The sequence below is a fragment of the Anopheles ziemanni genome, chromosome 3 (genome assembly GCF_943734765.1).
Source record: "Anopheles ziemanni chromosome 3, idAnoZiCoDA_A2_x.2, whole genome shotgun sequence".
In the NCBI taxonomy this organism is placed as follows: domain Eukaryota; kingdom Metazoa; phylum Arthropoda; class Insecta; order Diptera; family Culicidae; genus Anopheles; species Anopheles ziemanni.
The window spans coordinates 55,936,979-55,958,106 of NC_080706.1; the positions used below are offsets into that span (position 1 = coordinate 55,936,979).

General features: G+C 44.2%; 4 protein-coding genes across 12 annotated transcripts; 2 read left to right on the top strand and 2 right to left on the bottom strand.

Annotated features, from left to right (window-relative positions):
* Nucleotides 1-809: 809 nt before the first annotated feature.
* Nucleotides 810-2,744, bottom strand: LOC131289451 (heat shock protein 70 B2-like). 5 transcript variants are annotated; one of them, XM_058318716.1, is made up of 2 exons: nucleotides 2,562-2,729; nucleotides 810-2,522 (listed from the first exon to the last, which is right to left on the bottom strand). In XM_058318716.1, the coding sequence occupies exons 1-2, from the start codon at nucleotides 2,727-2,729 to the stop codon at nucleotides 810-812; spliced, it is 1,881 nt and encodes a 626-aa protein (XP_058174699.1). The 5 variants fall into 5 exon arrangements, with proteins under 5 accessions (XP_058174699.1, XP_058174700.1, XP_058174698.1 ...); XM_058318717.1 differs by having other exon boundaries at nucleotides 810-853; nucleotides 896-2,729; XM_058318715.1 differs by having other exon boundaries at nucleotides 810-856; nucleotides 896-2,729.
* Nucleotides 2,745-4,467: 1,723 nt separating this feature from the next.
* On the bottom strand, nucleotides 4,468-12,709 carry LOC131285059 (heat shock protein 70 B2-like). Its single transcript, XM_058313919.1, has 3 exons — nucleotides 10,903-12,709; nucleotides 7,650-7,731; nucleotides 4,468-6,404 (listed from the first exon to the last, which is right to left on the bottom strand). The coding sequence occupies exons 1-3, from the start codon at nucleotides 12,703-12,705 to the stop codon at nucleotides 4,468-4,470; spliced, it is 3,822 nt and encodes a 1,273-aa protein (XP_058169902.1). The 5' UTR covers nucleotides 12,706-12,709.
* LOC131287513 (heat shock protein 70 B2) lies at nucleotides 7,966-9,980 on the top strand. 5 transcript variants are annotated; one of them, XM_058316571.1, is made up of 2 exons: nucleotides 7,981-8,148; nucleotides 8,188-9,980. In XM_058316571.1, exons 1-2 carry the CDS (start codon nucleotides 7,981-7,983, stop codon nucleotides 9,898-9,900), a joined length of 1,881 nt encoding a protein of 626 aa, XP_058172554.1. In that variant the 3' UTR covers nucleotides 9,901-9,980. The 5 variants fall into 5 exon arrangements, with proteins under 5 accessions (XP_058172556.1, XP_058172554.1, XP_058172552.1 ...); XM_058316569.1 differs by having other exon boundaries at nucleotides 7,981-9,816; nucleotides 9,850-9,900; XM_058316570.1 differs by having other exon boundaries at nucleotides 7,981-9,814; nucleotides 9,854-9,900.
* A 4,299-nt stretch (nucleotides 12,710-17,008) lies between the features above and the next one.
* On the top strand, nucleotides 17,009-18,504 carry LOC131287516 (translin-associated protein X). The gene is made up of 2 exons (XM_058316575.1): nucleotides 17,009-17,290; nucleotides 17,785-18,504. Exons 1-2 carry the CDS (start codon nucleotides 17,046-17,048, stop codon nucleotides 18,482-18,484), a joined length of 945 nt encoding a protein of 314 aa, XP_058172558.1. The 5' UTR covers nucleotides 17,009-17,045; the 3' UTR covers nucleotides 18,485-18,504.
* Nucleotides 18,505-21,128: the final 2,624 nt, after the last annotated feature.

Sequence of the window (21,128 nt, forward strand, 5' to 3'; positions counted from 1 at the left end):
ATGGTTCCAAGGTGTCTTTGAGTACATGCCAGCAAATACACGATTTTTTGTTGGCCCAACCAAAGATTGTTACACGAATGTTCATGTATGAATAGCATTTGGAATTTATGATAAATCAAAATAAATCGAAATAATAACAAAACACACAACTGAACTATTTCTTAAGCATTATTCTTAGGGCCATTTCTTTTTTTCGTAAAAAGCTTCTAAAATTTAAGTTTTATGAATTTTAAAAAATTGCCCGCAATTCTACTTACATGTAAACGGAAAGGATTTTTATTGGTTTTATTTTTTTACAACTTAAATAACCTTTGAGCAAATTGTTTAAGCCTAGAAAAATACCACCAAACGGAACGAGTTCTGCGGAAAGATAGAATAATGCGGAAAGATAGAAACAACGATGGAAAGTATCGAAATGGGCTATTTTTAGAGTCAACTTGTGAAAAAGTCCAAAAGTAATTATAGTTCATTTCCTCAAGTGAAAACTTTAATAACCCAATCACTAAAATGTTAATTCTGTACTAACATTGATTACCAATTTCTTCGCTTTCGGATATTTAGTTTTTATAAGAGACAGTTTACCGATAATCGTAGGCAAGATAAAAAGGTTGTTTTTATCAACAAATTTTATTTTATTCACCATGTTCTTAACAAAGAAAAATGCTACAGTATCACATGCATCAGGAAACATGACAATTACATCTACTTTGGGATTAACGAAAGCCTTTATACACTTAAATACGATTCTTCCTACCACTAAATAATACAGATCTGTACACAGCTATCAGTCAGTGTAATTGCAGTACTTTTTAATCCACCTCCTCAACCGTGGGTCCAGAGCGTCCACCGAAGCCTCCTGCCTGTTGGCCACAACTGCTCGGTGCCGGCCCAGCACCCGACTGTTGGTGTAGCTTCGCCATGATAGGACTGCAGGCGCGCGTCAACTCCTGCATCTTGTGCTCGAACTCCTCCTTCTCGGCCATGGTGTTGCCGTCGATCCAACGCAGCGTCTCGTCGCACCGGTCCTGCACGGTTTTGCGGTCGCTTTCGCTTAGCTTCGATCCGGCCGATTCCAGCGATTGTTTCAGATTGAAGCAGTACGCCTCAAGCTGGTTGCGGGCAGCGACACGCTCTCGTTGCTTTTCGTCCTCCTCGCGGAACTTCTCCGCCTCGGCCAGCATGCGATCGATGTCGGCCTGCGACAGTCGACCCTTGTCGTTCTTGATCGTGATCGTTTTCTCCTTGCCGGTGCTCTTTTCCTTCGCCGACACGTTCAGGATGCCGTTGGCGTCCAAGTCAAAAGTCACTTCGATTTGCGGTACTCCACGTGGCGCTGGTGGAATGCCGGACAGATCGAACTGACCCAGCAGGTTGTTGTCCTTCGTCATCGCTCGTTCGCCCTCGAACACCTGGATCGACACTCCCGGCTGATTGTCCGCGTAGGTGGAGAAGGTCTGCGTCTGCTTGCAGGGAATGCGTGAGTTGCGTTCGATCAACTTCGTCATAACGCCTCCGGCCGTTTCGATTCCCAGCGACAGCGGAGCCACGTCCACCAACAGCACATCCTGGATCTTCTCATCTTTGTCCCCACTCAGAATGGCCGCCTGCACCGCTGCACCATAAGCCACCGCCTCGTCGGGATTGATGGACAGGTTCAACGACTTGCCACAGAAGAAGTTCTGCAACAACGATTGCACCTTCGGGATGCGGGTCGAACCACCGACCAGGACGATATCGTGGATGGAGCTCTTGTCCATCTTGGCGTCCGAAAGGGCTTTCTCCACCGGTTGCAAAGTTGAACGGAACAGATCCGAGCACAGTTCCTCGAAGCGCGCACGGCTGATCTTGGTGTAATAGTCGATTCCATCCATCAGGGCATCAATCTCAATCGTGGCCTCCGTGCTGGAAGACAGGGTGCGCTTGGCTCGCTCGCAGGCCGTTCTCAGGCGACGAAGGGCCCTGGCGTTCCTCGATAGGTCCTTCTTGTGCTTCCGCTTGAACTCTTCGACGAAGTGAGCCACCATCCGGTTGTCGAAGTCTTCGCCGCCCAGATGAGTATCTCCAGCAGTGGCGCGCACCTCGAACAGCGATCCCTCGTCAATGGTCAGGATGGACACGTCGAACGTTCCTCCGCCCAGGTCGAAGATTAACACGTTGCGCTCTCCCTTCAGATTCTTGTCCAAACCGTACGCCAAGGCGGCGGCCGTCGGTTCGTTGATGATTCGCATCACATTCAGACCTGCGATGGCTCCGGCGTCCTTAGTGGCCTGACGTTGACTGTCGTTAAAGTACGCTGGAACAGTGATGACCGCGTTCTTCACCGACTGGCCCAGGTATGCTTCGGCCGTTTCCTTCATCTTGGTAAGCACCATCGAGCTGATCTCCTCCGGGGCGAATGTCTTACGCTCGCCTTTGAATTCCACCTGAATCTTTGGTTTGCCGCAATCGTTGACCACCGTGAACGGCCAGTGCTTCAGATCGGCCTGAATCTTGGGGTCGTCATACTTGCGTCCAATCAATCGCTTAGCGTCGAACACTGTGTTTGTGGGGTTCATGGCCACCTGGTTCTTGGCCGCGTCGCCGATGAGCCGCTCTGTGTCCGAGAAGGCAACATAGCTCGGGGTCGTACGGTTGCCCTGGTCGTTGGCGATGATTTCTACCTTTCCATGCTGGAACACACCGACGCACGAGTACGTGGTGCCCAGGTCAATTCCGATTGCAGAAGGCATTTTGTTACTACTGGTTACTGCACACACACTTTTTTCACGAATTTCACTAAAATACTTTTCTTTACGGTGAGTTGTTCAGATTTACTTTGCTTGAACTAACTTTCTGTTATTTTCACTTTTCAAAATTCTTCGTCGTTTGCGAAAGTCAAATATCTCGCACTTGGCTTAGATCGGTTCACTTGCTCTCTCTTGCTTTGTTGAATATCTTCTGATGAGGACTGCTCGATTCCTCACTATTTATACGCGTCGCCCGAAGTTCGAGATGCGATGAGAAACATCCAGAAGCTGCTCGAGTTTCTCACGATTGTTCTCGCAGTATTCCGTCAAGGGTGTATGTATGTGCTATGGAAACAATGTGCCTCGACTGAGTCTCGAGCACTCGAGCAGTTGACGTTAGCTCGATCTAACGAATGTGCTAGAAAGCAAAAGAAGAAAGGGGTACTCTCTTCTATGCCTATTTATGAATACATGAGTCGACGTTTATGTTGATACATCGTTTTTCATAATCGGGAAAATTTTCAAGAAAACAAAACGGCTCGTAACCAATTTTTCTAAGAATGACTAAATTATGTATACTCTACATGTGGTATGCAATTTTCCTACCGTTTTTTGGTTTTCAATTTTCTAGATTTTTCAAAACTGAAAAACCATAGTTTGTTTTCTATATTCAATAGATTGCAAAATGTAATGCAAACATTATATTATGTTATCCCTTATTGTGCGTGGATATACAGGCAGTCCTCTCGTACAGAGGTGGGGGTCCGGTCTCAGTGGGGATTTGAAGCCATGCCGTCCAGCTGATGAGCCTCAGCGCTCATGGTGTACAGAATTATTGCAAACATTAAGACAACTTTATATAATCGATATCGATAAATACTGAAGGGTTTTTATTCATTGTATATTTTTATTCCACTTTTGCAATACCTAAACTATGAACGAAAGTCTCTTATGATGGTTCCAAGGTGTCTTTGAGTACATGCCAGCAAATACACGATTTTTTGTTGGCCCAACCAAAGATTGTTACACGAATGTTCATGTATGAATAGCATTTGGAATTTATGATAAATCAAAATAAATGAAAATAATAACAAAACACACAACTGAACTATTTCTTAAGCATTATTCTTAGGGCCATTTCTTTTTTTCGTAAAAAGCTTCTAAAGTTTAAATTTTATGAATTTTAAAAAATTGCTCGCAATTCTACTTACATGTAAACGGAAAGGATTTTTATTGGTTTTATTTTTTTACAACTTAAATAACCATTGAGCAAATTGTTTAAGCCTAGAAAAATACCACCAAACGGAACGAGTTCTGCGGAAAGATAGAAACAACGATGGAAAGTATCGAAATGGGCTATTTTTAGAGTCAACTTGTGAAAAAGTCCAAAAGTAATTATAGTTCATTTCCTCAAGTGAAAACTTTAATAACCCAATCACTAAAATGTTAATTCTGTACTTTGATTACCAATTTCTTCGCTTTCGGATATTTAGTTTTTATAAGAGACAGTTTACCGATAATCGTAGGCAAGATAAAAAGGTTGTTTTTATCAACAAATTTTATTTTATTCACCATGTTCTTAACAAAGACAAATGCTACAGTATCACATGCATCAGGAAACATGACAATTACATCTACTTTGGGATTAACGAAAGCCTTTATACACTTAAATACGATTCTTCCTACCACTAAATAATACAGATCTGTACACAGCTATCAGTCAGTGTAATTTCAGTACTTTTTAATCCACCTCCTCAACCGTGGGTCCAGAGCGTCCACCGAAGCCTCCTGCCTGTTGGCCACAACTGCTCGGTGCCGGCCCAGCACCCGACTGTTGGTGTAGCTTCGCCATGATAGGACTGCAGGCGCGCGTCAACTCCTGCATCTTGTGCTCGAACTCCTCCTTCTCGGCCATGGTGTTGCCGTCGATCCAACGCAGCGTCTCGTCGCACCGGTCCTGCACGGTTTTTCGGTCGCTTTCGCTTAGCTTCGATCCTGCCGATTCCAGCGATTGTTTCAGATTGAAGCAGTACGCCTCAAGCTGGTTGCGGGCAGCGACACGCTCTCGTTGCTTTTCGTCCTCCTCGCGGAACTTCTCCGCCTCGGCCAGCATGCGATCGATGTCGGCCTGCGACAGTCGACCCTTGTCGTTCTTGATCGTGATCGTTTTCTCCTTGCCGGTGCTCTTTTCCTTCGCCGACACGTTCAGGATGCCGTTGGCGTCCAAGTCAAAAGTCACTTCGATTTGCGGTACTCCACGTGGCGCTGGTGGAATGCCGGACAGATCGAACTGACCCAGCAGGTTGTTGTCCTTCGTCATCGCTCGTTCGCCCTCGAACACCTGGATCGACACTCCCGGCTGATTGTCCGCGTAGGTGGAGAAGGTCTGCGTCTGCTTGCAGGGAATGCGTGAGTTGCGTTCGATCAACTTCGTCATAACGCCTCCGGCCGTTTCGATTCCCAGCGACAGCGGAGCCACGTCCACCAACAGCACATCCTGGATCTTCTCATCTTTGTCCCCACTCAGAATGGCCGCCTGCACCGCTGCACCATAAGCCACCGCCTCGTCGGGATTGATGGACAGGTTCAACGACTTGCCACAGAAGAAGTTCTGCAACAACGATTGCACCTTCGGGATGCGGGTCGAACCACCGACCAGGACGATATCGTGGATGGAGCTCTTGTCCATCTTGGCATCCGAAAGGGCTTTCTCCACCGGTTGCAAAGTTGAACGGAACAGATCCGAGCACAGTTCCTCGAAGCGCGCACGGCTGATCTTGGTGTAATAGTCGATTCCATCCATCAGGGCGTCAATCTCAATCGTGGCCTCCGTGCTGGAAGACAGGGTGCGCTTGGCTCGCTCGCAGGCCGTTCTCAGGCGGCGAAGGGCCCTGGCGTTCCTCGATAGGTCCTTCTTGTGCTTCCGCTTGAACTCTTCGACGAAGTGGGCCACCATCCGGTTGTCGAAGTCTTCGCCGCCCAGATGAGTATCTCCAGCAGTGGCGCGCACCTCGAACAGCGATCCCTCGTCAATGGTCAGGATGGACACGTCGAACGTTCCTCCGCCCAGGTCGAAGATTAACACGTTGCGCTCTCCCTTCAGATTCTTGTCCAAACCGTACGCCAAGGCGGCGGCCGTCGGTTCGTTGATGATTCGCATCACATTCAGACCTGCGATGGCTCCGGCGTCCTTCGTGGCCTGGCGTTGACTGTCGTTAAAGTACGCTGGAACAGTGATGACCGCGTTCTTCACCGACTGGCCCAGGTATGCTTCGGCCGTTTCCTTCATCTTGGTAAGCACCATCGAGCTGATCTCCTCCGGGGCGAATGTCTTACGCTCGCCTTTGAATTCCACCTGAATCTTTGGTTTGCCGCAATCGTTGACCACCGTGAACGGCCAGTGCTTCAGATCGGCCTGAATCTTGGGGTCGTCATACTTGCGTCCAATCAATCGCTTAGCGTCGAACACTGTGTTTGTGGGGTTCATGGCCACCTGGTTCTTGGCCGCGTCGCCGATGAGCCGCTCTGTGTCCGAGAAGGCAACATAGCTCGGGGTCGTACGGTTGCCCTGGTCGTTGGCGATGATTTCTACCTTTCCATGCTGGAACACACCGACGCACGAGTACGTGGTGCCCAGGTCAATTCCGATTGCAGAAGGCATTTTGTTACTACTGGTTACTGCACACACACTTTTTTCACGAATTTCACTAAAATACTTTTCTTTACGGTGAGTTGTTCAGATTGACTTTGCTTGAACTAACTTTCTGTTATTTTCACTTTTCAAAATTCTTCGTCGTTTGCGAAAGTCAAATATCTCGCACTTGGCTTAGATCGGTTCACTTGCTCTCTCTTGCTTTGTTGAATATCTTCTGATGAGGACTGCTCGATTCCTCACTATTTATACGCATAGCCCGAAGTTCGAGATGCGATGAGAAACATCCAGAAGCTGCTCGAGTTTCTCACGATTGTTCTCGCAGTATTCCGTCAAGGGTGTATGTATGTGCTATGGAAACAATGTGCCTCGACTGAGTCTCGAGCACTCGAGCAGTTGACGTCAGCTTGAGCTAACGAATGTGCTAGAAAGCAAGAGAAAAAAGGGGTACTCTCTTCTATGCCTATTTATGACTACATGAGTCAACAATAATTATTTTCCAAAAATTGTCGTGGAAAACCCGGTCGTGGGTATTTATCATAAATTCCAAATGCTATTCATACATGAACATTCGTTTTACAATCTTTGGTTGGGCCAACAAAAAATCATGTATTTGCTGGCATGTACTCAAAGACACCTTGGAACCATCATAAGAGTCTTTCGTTCATAGTTTAGGTATTGCAAAAGTGGAATAAAAATATACAATGAATAAAAACCCTTCAGTATTTATCGATTATCGATTATATAAAGTTGTGTAAATGTTTGCAATAATTCTGTACACCATGAGCGCTGAGGCTCATCAGCTGGACGGCATGGCTTCAAATCCCCACTGAGACCGGACCCCCACCTCTGTACGAGAGGACTGCCTGTATATCCACGCACAATAAGGGATAACATAATATAATGTTTGCATTACATTTTGCAATCTGTTGAATATAGAAAACAAACTATGGGATTTTCAGTTTTGAAAAATCTAGAAAATTGAAAACCATAAAACGGTAGGAAAAATCGCATACCACATGTAGAGCATACATGATTTAGTCATTCTTAGAAAAATTGGTTACGAGCCGTTTTGTTTTCTTGAAAATTTTCCCGATTATGAAAAACGATGTATCAACATAAACGTCGACTCATGTATTCATAAATAGGCATAGAAGAGAGTACCCCTTTCTTCTTTTGCTTTCTAGCACATTCGTTAGCTCAAGCTGACGTCAACTGCTCGAGTGCTCGAGACTCAGTCGAGGCACATTGTTTCCATAGCACATACATACACCCTTGACGGAATACTGCGAGAACAATCGTGAGAAACTCGAGCAGCTTCTGGATGTTTCTCATCGCATCTCGAACTTCGGGCTATGCGTATAAATAGTGAGGAATCGAGCAGTCCTCATCAGAAGATATTCAACAAAGCAAGAGAGAGCAAGTGAACCGATCTAAGCCAAGTGCGAGATATTTGACTTTCGCAAACGACGAAGAATTTTGAAAAGTGAAAATAACAAAAAGTTAGTTCAAGCAAAGTCAATCTGAACAACTCACCGTAAAGAAAAGTATTTTAGTGAAATTCGTGAAAAAAGTGTGTGTGCAGTAACCAGTAGTAACAAAATGCCTTCTGCAATCGGAATTGACCTGGGCACCACGTACTCGTGCGTCGGTGTGTTCCAGCATGGAAAGGTAGAAATCATCGCCAACGACCAGGGCAACCGTACGACCCCGAGCTATGTTGCCTTCTCGGACACAGAGCGGCTCATCGGCGACGCGGCCAAGAACCAGGTGGCCATGAACCCCACAAACACAGTGTTCGACGCTAAGCGATTGATTGGACGCAAGTATGACGACCCCAAGATTCAGGCCGATCTGAAGCACTGGCCGTTCACGGTGGTCAACGATTGCGGCAAACCAAAGATTCAGGTGGAATTCAAAGGCGAGCGTAAGACATTCGCCCCGGAGGAGATCAGCTCGATGGTGCTTACCAAGATGAAGGAAACGGCCGAAGCATACCTGGGCCAGTCGGTGAAGAACGCGGTCATCACTGTTCCAGCGTACTTTAACGACAGTCAACGCCAGGCCACGAAGGACGCCGGAGCCATCGCAGGTCTGAATGTGATGCGAATCATCAACGAACCGACGGCCGCCGCCTTGGCGTACGGTTTGGACAAGAATCTGAAGGGAGAGCGCAACGTGTTAATCTTCGACCTGGGCGGAGGAACGTTCGACGTGTCCATCCTGACCATTGACGAGGGATCGCTGTTCGAGGTGCGCGCCACTGCTGGAGATACTCATCTGGGCGGCGAAGACTTCGACAACCGGATGGTGGCCCACTTCGTCGAAGAGTTCAAGCGGAAGCACAAGAAGGACCTATCGAGGAACGCCAGGGCCCTTCGCCGCCTGAGAACGGCCTGCGAGCGAGCCAAGCGCACCCTGTCTTCCAGCACGGAGGCCACGATTGAGATTGACGCCCTGATGGATGGAATCGACTATTACACCAAGATCAGCCGTGCGCGCTTCGAGGAACTGTGCTCGGATCTGTTCCGTTCAACTTTGCAACCGGTGGAGAAAGCCCTTTCGGATGCCAAGATGGACAAGAGCTCCATCCACGATATCGTCCTGGTCGGTGGTTCGACCCGCATCCCGAAGGTGCAATCGTTGTTGCAGAACTTCTTCTGTGGCAAGTCGTTGAACCTGTCCATCAATCCCGACGAGGCGGTGGCTTATGGTGCAGCGGTGCAGGCGGCCATTCTGAGTGGGGACAAAGATGAGAAGATCCAGGATGTGCTGTTGGTGGACGTGGCTCCGCTGTCGCTGGGAATCGAAACGGCCGGAGGCGTTATGACGAAGTTGATCGAACGCAACTCACGCATTCCCTGCAAGCAGACGCAGACCTTCTCCACCTACGCGGACAATCAGCCGGGAGTGTCGATCCAGGTGTTCGAAGGCGAACGAGCGATGACGAAGGACAACAACCTGCTGGGTCAGTTCGATCTGTCCGGCATTCCACCAGCGCCACGTGGAGTACCGCAGATTGAAGTGACTTTTGACTTGGACGCCAACGGCATCCTAAACGTGTCGGCGAAGGAAAAGAGCACCGGCAAGGAGAAAACGATCACGATCAAGAACGACAAGGGTCGACTGTCGCAGGCCGACATCGATCGCATGCTGGCCGAGGCGGAGAAGTTCCGCGAGGAGGACGAAAAGCAACGAGAGCGTGTCGCTGCCCGCAACCAGCTTGAGGCGTACTGCTTCAATCTGAAACAATCGCTGGAATCGGCCGGATCGAAGCTAAGCGAAAGCGACCGAAAAACCGTGCAGGACCGGTGCGACGAGACGCTGCGTTGGATCGACGGCAACACCATGGCCGAGAAGGAGGAGTTCGAGCACAAGATGCAGGAGTTGACGCGCGCCTGCAGTCCTATCATGACGAAGCTACACCAACAGTCGGGTGCTGGGCCGGCACCGAGCAGTTGTGGCCAACAGGCAGGAGGCTTCGGTGGACGCTCTGGACCCACGGTTGAGGAAGTGGATTAAGCTTAACTTTTTCAGTTACTCACCCACTGATATGAGAACAATAAGACTTTTTTAATATTATGGAAACATGACAGTTATATCTTTAAAGTTTTAAGTTTCAATAAAATTGCTTTTGAACAAGAGTATTTCAATGTGTTGAGAACAAAGAAGTATGAAAGAAACTAATATTAATTATCATATTGTGACCTGTGAGGTAATGTAAATATGCTATGCATATTTTTCTGCTGTCCTTATAAACTGGTTGTTACCATTTACCAACTTTAGGAATCCCTTAAACTTGTCACAACAATTTAGCCATAACCGTGAAAACTCTGCTTGTAGATAATTATTTAGTTTATTAGCATTCTTACGTTGGTATAAATCTCTTAGTATTAACAGTTAAAGTCTCGTCGTTCACGCGGTTTTAACAGTTTTAAGAAAATCAGTATGATTAAATGTGCATAAAATTAAAGGGTAACATAAAAAAACATACAAAACAAAGCAGTTGCATTATTATCAAATTGTCAACAGTAAAAAAAAAACAAAAATTTGCGACATTTAAATCAGTTCAGGAAGACTCCATTCGAATTGTTTGCAGTTTCTCACATTGATCATTGAATGCAACGGAATTAGCCTATTGTTTAATCGAATAGTGATCAAACATGTAAAGTGCATACGGAAGAAAATGAAAACTGATTGTTCCAACTACACTAGTCCGATTTGTTGTTTTCATTCCCTGTGTTTCAAAGCCCGAAAATTTGCTAATTGTGATGTCACACAAAACAAAGGGTTTTGACAGTAATTTAGCTGAAGGAAATATGCTTTTTTGGTTCCGTTTAGCTGCCGGTTGAGATACGGAATACTGCAATGTACGCAATAGGGTTTGCTTAACATTTAATATCACTTTCGATCATCGACACAAACACACACATCGAAGGATGCACCGGGTGCAAAAGTTTCCTTGGGACAGCAAACATGGAATGTTTGAAACCGGGGCTGGGACGGGAGCAGGCGGTCTTAGGCGGTCACACTAACGCCAGCGTCGTTCAACGCTATGTTCATGGTGGTGTCGGAGCCGTAGCTGAGATGCGATGGGCTGTCCGACACCATGCGACGATTGATCAGTACGTCCGCGACATAGATAGGCGCATCGTCACCCGTTTCCACGATGCGTAACGGCTTTGTAGTGCATCGTTTGATCGGTGACATGCTGGCAAACATCACTAGCGTGCCACATAGGGCCAGTAGCAGCACGACGGCGCGCATTTCCACCGCGGCCGTTCGTACCACTGCCAGTGCGGCCATAATGACGAGCAGTAACACTACGGAAATCTTGGTCATAGTAACTGCGGTGCTGTGTATCTTGCCGCCACTGCCCTGGCTAATCATGTTGGACGGTGCGAATGCAAAGAAAAGGTTATGCTTGTCGACAAAGTGCTTCAAGGTAATGTACACCATTGCGAACGGCATTATCAGTGGGCAGGCAAGACTGTACACCGTGCTTGTCGTAAACACCATCAACATCCACGCGTAGTGAATGCCGAACGGAAACGTGATGAGGATTGTCTTCCGGATGTAAGGCGTTTCGGCACGCGATTTGGCCGTCGCCAGTTTCCAGATGTAGCAGATCAGGTCGGGAAAGCGGATCAACTCGAGTGCGGTACCGATGAACGCGGCCGTAATGATGTAGTTCACAAAGAATGCACCCTTGTCCGGCAGAAAGATGCAATCCCAGCGGTACGTGTCGTTCGACTCGATCGTCCATTGTAGCAATGCCTGGGCGCTGGTGAGTCCGAGTGAAGGTAAAATCAGGATCATAAATAACAGGTAGCCGAAAGTCTTGGTCATGATGAGGTAATTTTGCCTTGAACGCGTCCAATGCGATAACCAGGTGTCCGAGTAGGCCACGATTACCGGCATTAACGCCGATAGGGACCATAGAAGAAGCGTCGGCAGGAACTCAGAAATCAAAGGACTAATTTTGCTTATCTGCGAGGTGGTATTTTTGGTAAGTGAAAGAGTATCCAGAGAGTTCACGATGATGACCGGAGTGGTGAGGAAGAAAAGAAACACGAACAACGCAAAATTGACAGTGGCCCACTTGCAGTACCACTGAGCGGTATCGATGTTGAGATTTTCCCAGAAGATGTCCGACGGTGCCGGCGCGAACGAAAGGTTCCACGAACGATACGTACCGGGTTTGAAATGTAACATCACGTGTTGTGCATCTTGTATGGAACGGAGCGTCACAAATGCGATACCAAGCGGTTCGTTCAGGGCCGAGGCCCGTAACCGTGCTACCTCACCACCCAGTTGAACCTCCTTTTCCTTGTAGTACTCGAGGGCGTCCACTTTGTTGCAACTGAAAAATAATGGTTTTGCCTCGATAGCGTTTGCTCCACGTTGCGCTTCGCAGAAGATCCTAGCCTCGACTGTTCGCTCGTACTCTTCCGACGCCTTGATCAAACTCGATATATTATACGCCATCTGAATGTCCTGGATTTCCACCTCCGGGAAGAGTTGATGCAGAAAAGTACGGATAACGGTTTTGCTACAGTCACCCTGGCTAATGTTGGTCGCCATAATCGTGCGCGTTGGAGCTGTTTTGAATGCGTTTCTTCCGGACGCACGTCGCATAATCAACACCACCATCGGGACGTACGCGATCGCGAAAAACACGTGCACCCACATCGTTGGCGAGTTCGGGTCCAGATTAGAGAGGGTCGTATGCCCGAACGAGTTCTTGTCGCCACTTAATGCGCCGGAGAAGTTGATAGGCAGGATGATCACGATCGAAACCACCGTCATGATGCCCATCACCGCCATCAGATGCCGCTGAAATGAAAGGTAGTGCACGGCGTCCGGCCCGCTGTGGGTGAGGATTTGTTCTTTGGTCAGCCGAAATGTGGCTAAAATCCACGAAAAGCAACCTCGATCGATGCTGATGCTGTTGAACGCGTCAGACGATTCACTAGAGCCGCTTCCTCCGGCGTTCCGGTGTGCATAGAATAGCTGTGTCCATCGTTTATTTTCTCCCTGTATGTTGACCAGGGCCAACCGTCCATAATCCCACGCCTGCTGGCGCAGTAGATTGAACAGCAGGATGAGAAAAAACCAAGCAATCACATTCAACAACAGCGTTTCCGGTATGCCTTCGTAAAGATTTATCAATATTTTTGTCTTGTTCAACACCAGGCAGGCATCACGGTTAGGAGAATTGGCGCTAGTTAAATTTGTATAATCCATTCCAGCGCTTCGTTTGCGGCGCGTGCCAGTGCCTGAAGAGTCGTTTACTGCTTATCGCTCTAAAAAAATAGGAAAATGTTGAAATAGGATCTATTATTGTTGGTATGATCAATACTAAATTCTAAACTTAACTACTAGTATTGAAGTAAGATATATATTAAGCATGTTTATCCAGCACAAGCATTATTCAAGCGTACTATTACTTGAAAAATCTTAAAATTTTACTTATCTTTGCATTTAAATTTACAACAAATGTAGGTAAAAAAAAATTCCACATACCGCCGTACTAAGAACATAAACAAGAAACCAGAGGCAACGGTTTTGTGGAGCAAACAATCTCACATAATTATAATGATCACAATGGATTTTTTAGCTGGTCGAGTTGAATCTCTTCAACACATGGTTTAACATAACATGTCCATTTTTATGCTACAGTTATTTCATAACCATTTTTTTGGACGATATTTACACCATCTATGTAGACGAAGCTTGAGAGTCGTCGAATGTAACGAACAATCTGTGACTTGTTTAATTTACAACAGAAATAACCTTATTATTATTTACTTAAATAAACACCTTTTCTGTAACAAAATTAGGAGAGCAACATGGCAAATGCACTTTGCTCTACCAATATCACCAAAACATTTATCGACTTAAAAACGCATTGACATCACCATGTCATGTATCGAAAATTGCCATTTTACGTTTTACTGATAAGACGCACCTTGACTGATATCAAACATTAGAAATAGTTATCACTGATTCACTTTTGACGGGGTTGATCTTTTTTCTACAAGATAAGTCACCTCCAGGTAGAACTTCAACCATGGCCCACAATATGACAATCTTTAGCCACCGACCGGAAGCTACACTGATTCATGTGTTCTATTTGAGCATTCACGAACGGCAGACACAATACATTCTTTTCCCTTTATTCGGTAATGCTGTTCAAAGATTAAATCATTCAATTCAACGGTTCAATCAACAGACCAGAAGATTTGATAAGGGAAATGTTTCCGTTCCCGTCCAATATGTAGCAAAGATGCGATGAAGCGCGAGAGTCCGTATGTTCCACGATTGGAAGATGTCGTGAGGAAAATTACGGTGTTTTGTTTTTTGCACGACAATTTATTCATCGACCTTTGTGTGTTTTTTTTCGTTTTGTGCTTCTTGCGTACCTTTCCTTTCTCTATGATCGCTTTAGTCGGCTGGCGTTCACTTCACTTCATAGCATCGCTAATACCAACTAAGTAGCTCATCGTTTTATTTGTTTTGATAATGTATGTGACCCTTTTTGTACAATTCTCTACTCCTTAGTAGAAACCTATCAAGTGATAATCAGTGGAATAAAACAAAAAAAAAGTAATTCGGTTGTAGAACAAAATATTTGAATTTTTTTACTTGTTAGACACTATTGTGGATGCTGATTTGATTAGGAAGCACTAAAAAGAATAAAAAAGTCAGTTGTTATGGAATGATGTGATCATCTTGCTATATCAGTCTACAAAGGCTAATATTTTAGACACCGACAAAAAATAAGCTAGGGGAATTAACACATAGCAAGTAAAAGCAATGCTTACGAAACGTTTAATATGACACGTTTCACAAACCACTGAATGCGGAAGGGTCGATGTTTTTTATATCTGCACATGAATTTATCTGTCCATAAACACATTACTGCGCGAAATTTCTCTCACAATAATTACGTTTCACACAATAGGATGCATATTTCACCTTTCACTATTTACGCAATACAATGTAAGCAGTGCAATTAGAAAATGTAAATGCAATTGTACTTCACTTTTCGCTAGCTCAAGGGACACCGTCTTGCTATCGATATTTTTATATGAATTTGGTCAAGAATGCCGACTTACACGGTTCCTCAAGCCGTTGCTTTCTAGAAATTTCACAGAAGTACCAAACGTTTTGTCCAAATGCCAGGCAGGCAATCGAATTTTAGCTGAAAGCGATTCCTTGGCACAAGGAAACAACACAAAGCGTAGACCCAACGAGCAAAGGAACTGTGAAGCACCTGATAAACGAGTGGCTCATTGACCTACCCAATAAGATTCCCTCAAGGAGTTATGCACCAATTGAGAGACCTATTCATCTATTTTTTCAAAATTTTGGGGATAAATTTTACTAACCAAAATACCTTGGATAGTAAAATGGAAAAGTATTGAAAATTTCAACTTCCAAACTATCTTAAAACAGTAAAATTTATGAACAACAAGCACAACTATACACGAATGGCAAGCGTTCCGCAAACACAGCGTCGGACTTAATTGAATAAGCTGTCAAAGTCAAAGTGGTTCGACAGACGAGGTGGACTCATCCCGATAATTAACCTTGACTTCATAAGAAGAATAAAGGAAAATTAAGATAGTCAATCGCAGTTTTGTTTATGTATTCAATTTGTCGTTTATTGTTAATTTAAAAAGTTGTTGTTATTTCCAATAGTGAGGAACATGCTGTTTATATCGTTTTTAGCTAGGTTTCGCCAAAATAATGTGTAGAATGTAAAAAAAAAAACATGTGGTGAACGCTATTTTACATTTGCAAACGAATCATTGTTAAGTGCTTTGTTTCTTTTGGTAAACAAAACTAAGCGCGATTGTCAAAAATCAATTTGAACCTTTCCTCTCTAGAACCTTCCTTGGCTGAAGGCTTATTGGGTTGTTTCCGAACCTAGCTGACTGTCACTTAATAATGAACCTTAATACCCTTATTAATACTAATCTCTAATAATATTAAGCTGCGGATAGACGGATGCAATATTTCACTGCAATGAAATAAAATTTGACATTTCTACCAAAAATGACAGTGAATGCAATATTTCGATGCTTAACCACCCCGTTTGGATCTTTGCAATATTGCAATGAAATACGCATAGCAATATTGCAATGGCTGTCATTTTTGGTAGAAATGTCAAATGTTATTTCATTGCATTGAAATATTGCATCCGTCTATCCGCAGCTTTAGACAAGGAATGTATCTGTCATATTTTTCCAGAAGTTATCTGCCAAACGCTCTTGACAGATACATTCCTTCCTCAAAATCGGAATCAGGCATGACCAGTTCCGATTTTCTTTCGACTGGCATTTATATGTCAAAGTGGCGATTTGTTCACTTTTTGCTTTGTTGTTTGCAACGGATTTTGTTCGTTACTCTAGGATGAACAATACGCCAAATTCAAACATGAAAATGATCAAATAACTGCAAAACCCATTTTGTGAAACTTTGCGTTATTACACGAGCGGTCATCATTTATATGTCAAACGCCCTGCCAGAGCCTACTTTGACAGTAGGATGGAAAAATATGACAGATACATTCCTCGTCTAATAAGGGTATAAAACTCTTGCACACCTGAGCAATGCCTGCCAATGTAATACCAAAGCAATACATGACAACCTCCCGGTTGACAAAAATTCAAATTTTTTGCAGCTGTCATGTAGTACCAGCAAGTTTTTCCATGGCAGATTGCTGGGACTCTTGCTGGAACTACATAGTACCAGCAACAATGTCAATTTCTGTCAACCGGGCTCTGTTTTTCTGCCAGATTAGCTTGCCTTGGCATTGCTCATGTGTCCGCGTGACTACATTAGGCGTACCATACCAAAAAACTGGTACGCTCCAAGTGTCAAACCAGCCAACCCAGAAGGGCTGGGTTGCATTTGGTATGGTACGCTGGAGCTCGACCGTACCAAGTTTTTGGTATGGTATGCCTAATGTAGTCACGCGGTGTGAAGTACTTCATCGTACTGTTCATCGATGAACAGTTATGTCAAGTCATGAAATGTCATTTTACACTGGACGACTTCACCTTCTAATTTATACACCTTGCGCGCTAACATGTTTATGACGTTTCGGTGCATCGTTGAACGAAGCAGTAAATTGTATTTCGATATCTAAACTTGCAATGACCGGTCGAGGCAACCGAAGACACCATTTTGGTAAACCAGGTGGACGCCGTGGTAAAGATAATGAATCTGTTGGCAGTAGTGCTTTGGTGGATGAGAATAATCTTATCATTCAGTGCTTCCGAGGGTACGCCAGCGAATTAGACGCGAAGCACGATAGATATGAGCGAATCGTAAAATGCAGTCGAGATATCACGATTGAGTCGAAGCGCATAATATTTTTGCTGCACACCATCGATCCTAGGTGAGTATACGCCGGTAATTTGAAGTCCTTACTCTTTATTTAGAACATATCAAACAGATCAAACACAGTTAGCAACAAACATAATCAATACGAAATACTCTGGGAAACGTAACCTCAAATGTTTGGTAGGAACGTAGAATATAAAGTAACACTCGCCGGATAGCAGATAGCGTCAATTTCAGTACAGTGTAATGTATCTGCTTAAGTGTTGTAGAAAAAATTAGTTTGAGGTTGATTTTTATGCTTTCCCGGTAAAACTAACTGTAGGTAGAGGTTATTTTTTTACCTGCATTAGAGTCTACATTAGGTTTTTAAAGACGTGTTGATAACATGTTAAGTTTTTGGTATGTTTTCAAGAACCCAACAATGTCCCAGCTTAATCGTTGCCTGAACAGCTTAGAAGCATTTTTTAAAAGATTAAATATGGGTCTGCTTGCCTTCAGAGAAACCATCCTTAATGTAAAGTAACCACCCAATTTTGCTTTTCATTTTAGGAAAAATAATCAGCAAAAAGTTTGCGATGAAGCAAAGGTCAGGCTCGAAAATATTTTTGGAAACCATTTCGCGGTCATAGCCAAGGAGCTTCAAGGCCAAGACCCATATCAATACGCACGTGCCTATACAAATGGCATGCAAGAATTCATCGAAGCATTCACCTTCTACGAGTATTCTAGCGGCCAAGATATTTCACATTGGGAAGATATACAGAAGAAGCTGGAGTATACAAAAATCAAACCAATATCTTCAAAAAATACCGAAAATGAGGAACCCCGTGATTGTAATATTGGATCAGAGGCATTGGAGCACGAAGACAAGAATCCAGTAGAAGAAACGTTCACGTGTAAGCTGCAGCCGCTTGATTTTACCCTTGGTTTGGGAGATCTCAGTGGAGAGATTATGAGAAAATGCATCAATTCGTTAGGATCGGGAAATGCTGAGAGCTGTTTTGAACATTGTCGATTTTTGCAAGAATTGTACGCTGGGTTTCTTAGCGTGATTTCTCCTCGAAGTCGAGACTTTTCCCATAAGATGATAACACTCAAACAAAGCCTACTGAAAAGTGAAAATGTGTGCTACAATGTAACTGTGCGAGGTGGTGAAGCTGCAAAATGGGGAACAACAGACGACTCATCCGCTACACAGCTGCAATTCCATGCTTCAAAGGAGGACGACGATGAAGGCGTATTTTTTTAAACGCATCGTTCAAGGTACGTGAAAATATAGGACAATTTAATAATTATAAATACTAACCCCATTCCTATTTCCTGCTTCAATATTTAATAGTTCAATAAAATTTGCTTTGGATTATCCTCGCCTTAGTATTTTTTGAGAAGCATATAAATATTTTTTTATAAATTTTACTAGAAATTAGGTCAAGTGTGACTGCAATGCTGCAATTCAGTTATCAATATTTTTTCTTGTTCATTTATATTCTAGGAGGATCATAAGGGAAATGCAACACAACGCGCGTCTTATTGTCATACCTTCAATCGATAATGTGAATTATTTTAAACGTCGATTTTTCATAATGAATAAATTTGTCATAATGAATTCAACTTCGAGATTGTGTTTTTCAAACAAATTCATGGCAAAACAGTGTTAAAATCAACAGGTGCGTCAAAACGACGTTATCATATATTTCTTTATTTTAACGTTTGTTTTATATTTTTGATTTGGCAGCTCGAACAAAAAGAGGAATCCGTGTGGTAAAATGAAGTAGCAGTTTGCGGCATCTTTGGTGAAGGAATCACAAACTGGAAAAACTGTGAACATCGACAGCGACAAGTGTTTAGTTTCACCCTATTAACTCTACACCGTTCAAGTATGTTGGTATGTAAGACTAGCTTATTGATCAATCATGGTATACAACACTTGATATTTTGCAAATCAGCTTTGTTAATGTACACTTGGTATAATTTACGTTCGATCTGATCTGGTTATGAATGCTGGTAAAAGAAATACTACGGTATCGTTATGTTGCATAAACCTTGAATAATTATCTAAAACGGGCGAAGTTCGTCCTAAGCAACTGCTCTGAAATAGTTTTGTCATTATTATTATTCAATAACACAGAATAGTCTGCCCTGAAACGTAACTTACCTTCTTTTGGCATCGTTTGCTGGTATATCTTTTAAAGTGTTCGCCAATTATAAATGTTGGCCATATATCATCCATTCATGAATAGTAACGAAGCCTACCTTCCGCTGTCGTTCTGCTTCGGTCGGATGCCTGCATAGTCGAATTACATCATCGCATGAGGTATGCTTTGGTCCCTCAGCAGAATTCATGTCTTGACAAGTTCGCGCTGGTCCAGTTTTTACCTCTTCTCGCGAGATTTCGCGGTAGTTTCCACGTCGTCTAGTATGGAGTGTAAACCTAGGGAGCTGCAAACTCTTTGCTGGTACCATTTTTGGCTTCTAGAAAGAAGATTCTTCTTGGCTTCCGGGCATCTGCAGGATGGTAATGTGTTCTCCTTCCTCGGAGGAGCTTGAGTTAACTCGGACGTTCCCACGGCGATGCTCTCTGCTGTGGTGAATCGGAATTTCAATTGTTGATGGTTCTGTATAGTGAATTATACTACGTTGCATTCCGTTTGAATTAACTCTTGAATGCCAGGTATGCTACAATATTGAAAACGATTGTTCCGTTTCTATCCGTTACCGATGATTTGGTTATGGTTGATCAGATTTTGTTTATCTTCTGGTTATCAATGTTCAATTGCTGAATTTCCTACACTTATGTTCGAGTCTCTGTTCAGGGTACTTGATTGGTGTGTGTTCACCGGCAATGGTAAACGTTGTTTCCACCTTCATTTTGGCATCGAACACCACTTTTATGTTCTTTCGCACAACTGGTACTTTGAGTTAGAACTATATTACCTTGACGAACACGTACACATTAAAACTCCGGTCTTTGACCTAAAACTAAACGGTAAAACTTCCTTACGCAAACGGACGCCACGCGCGGCTCGTCCGATACGATCGCGCTTCCCCAGCCAAAATCTTAGTCAGCGATGATTTCCTTCGTATGATATGAAGTATGATATGATACCTATTCGTTTAGGTTTCTCACTATCATCAATTATTGAATTTTCCCAGCTAATGTGGACGTAGTCAAAGGTTTTCTGAACGGAGTAAATTATGGGTCTGTTGGTTTGAGATCCTGCTTGGGTCAGTTTTAGATGGGGGTTGAATTTTTATGTTCTTCCGTGCGTCTTTGGTCTTTTCAGTGACAACACATCAATCACATAATTATCTACACATTACTATATTTTCTATAACGATCACGTACACATTAAATTCCGGTCATTAGCCTAAAAGCTAAACGATAAAACCTTCCTAACACAAATGGACGCCACGCGCGGCTCGTCCGTGCCCGATCTTCTTGCAATCCCCAGCCGAAGTCGAGTGATCGACGGTCGCTGCGCATTGACCCCGATGGATAGCAGGAACCCACGTTAGCTGATAACGGTGAGTTATCAGTGAGTGGCCCAAAGCTTATCCATCGGGTCAGGTCCTATCATAACATCTCCCCCTTTTTAATTTAGACGATACTCGTCGAGCCTACGTGGGGGTTTTCTAGGTCTAGAAGACCGGCGTGGCACTTGTATCGGCTGCCGTCGTCTGCTAGTCACGAAAGGGACTGGTCGTGGAGATGCAACTGTATCCGATGCGATGATTTGCTGCCCTGCAGGAGAAATCGGCCTTGTTGCCTGCGGCGCTGTATCGATGAGCAAATCCAACGGCAATCGGTTCGGCTCTACGGCTTAACAAGGTGTATCAATTGAAGTGGCAGAACCGCGCGCTCAAAGCTGATTCAGGTGACGGCGATGCACCTG

Coding starts and splice junctions, on each gene's coding strand:
- LOC131289451 (XM_058318718.1), bottom strand. CDS start 2,729: ATGCCTTCTGCAATCGGAATTGACCTGGGCACCACGTACTCGTGCGTC.
- LOC131287513 (XM_058316573.1), top strand. CDS start 7,981: ATGCCTTCTGCAATCGGAATTGACCTGGGCACCACGTACTCGTGCGTC.
- LOC131285059 (XM_058313919.1), bottom strand. CDS start 12,705: ATGGCGGTGATGGGCATCATGACGGTGGTTTCGATCGTGATCATCCTG. Junction 7,732..10,902: donor ACGCTGGCGTTAGTGTGACC/GCCTAAGACCGC, acceptor TTATACGCATAG/CCCGAAGTTCGAGATGCGAT. Junction 6,405..7,649: donor CGCAGTATTCCGTCAAGGGT/GTATGTATGTGC, acceptor GTGTGTGTGCAG/TAACCAGTAGTAACAAAATG.
- LOC131287516 (XM_058316575.1), top strand. CDS start 17,046: ATGACCGGTCGAGGCAACCGAAGACACCATTTTGGTAAACCAGGTGGA. Junction 17,291..17,784: donor CTGCACACCATCGATCCTAG/GTGAGTATACGC, acceptor TTTTCATTTTAG/GAAAAATAATCAGCAAAAAG.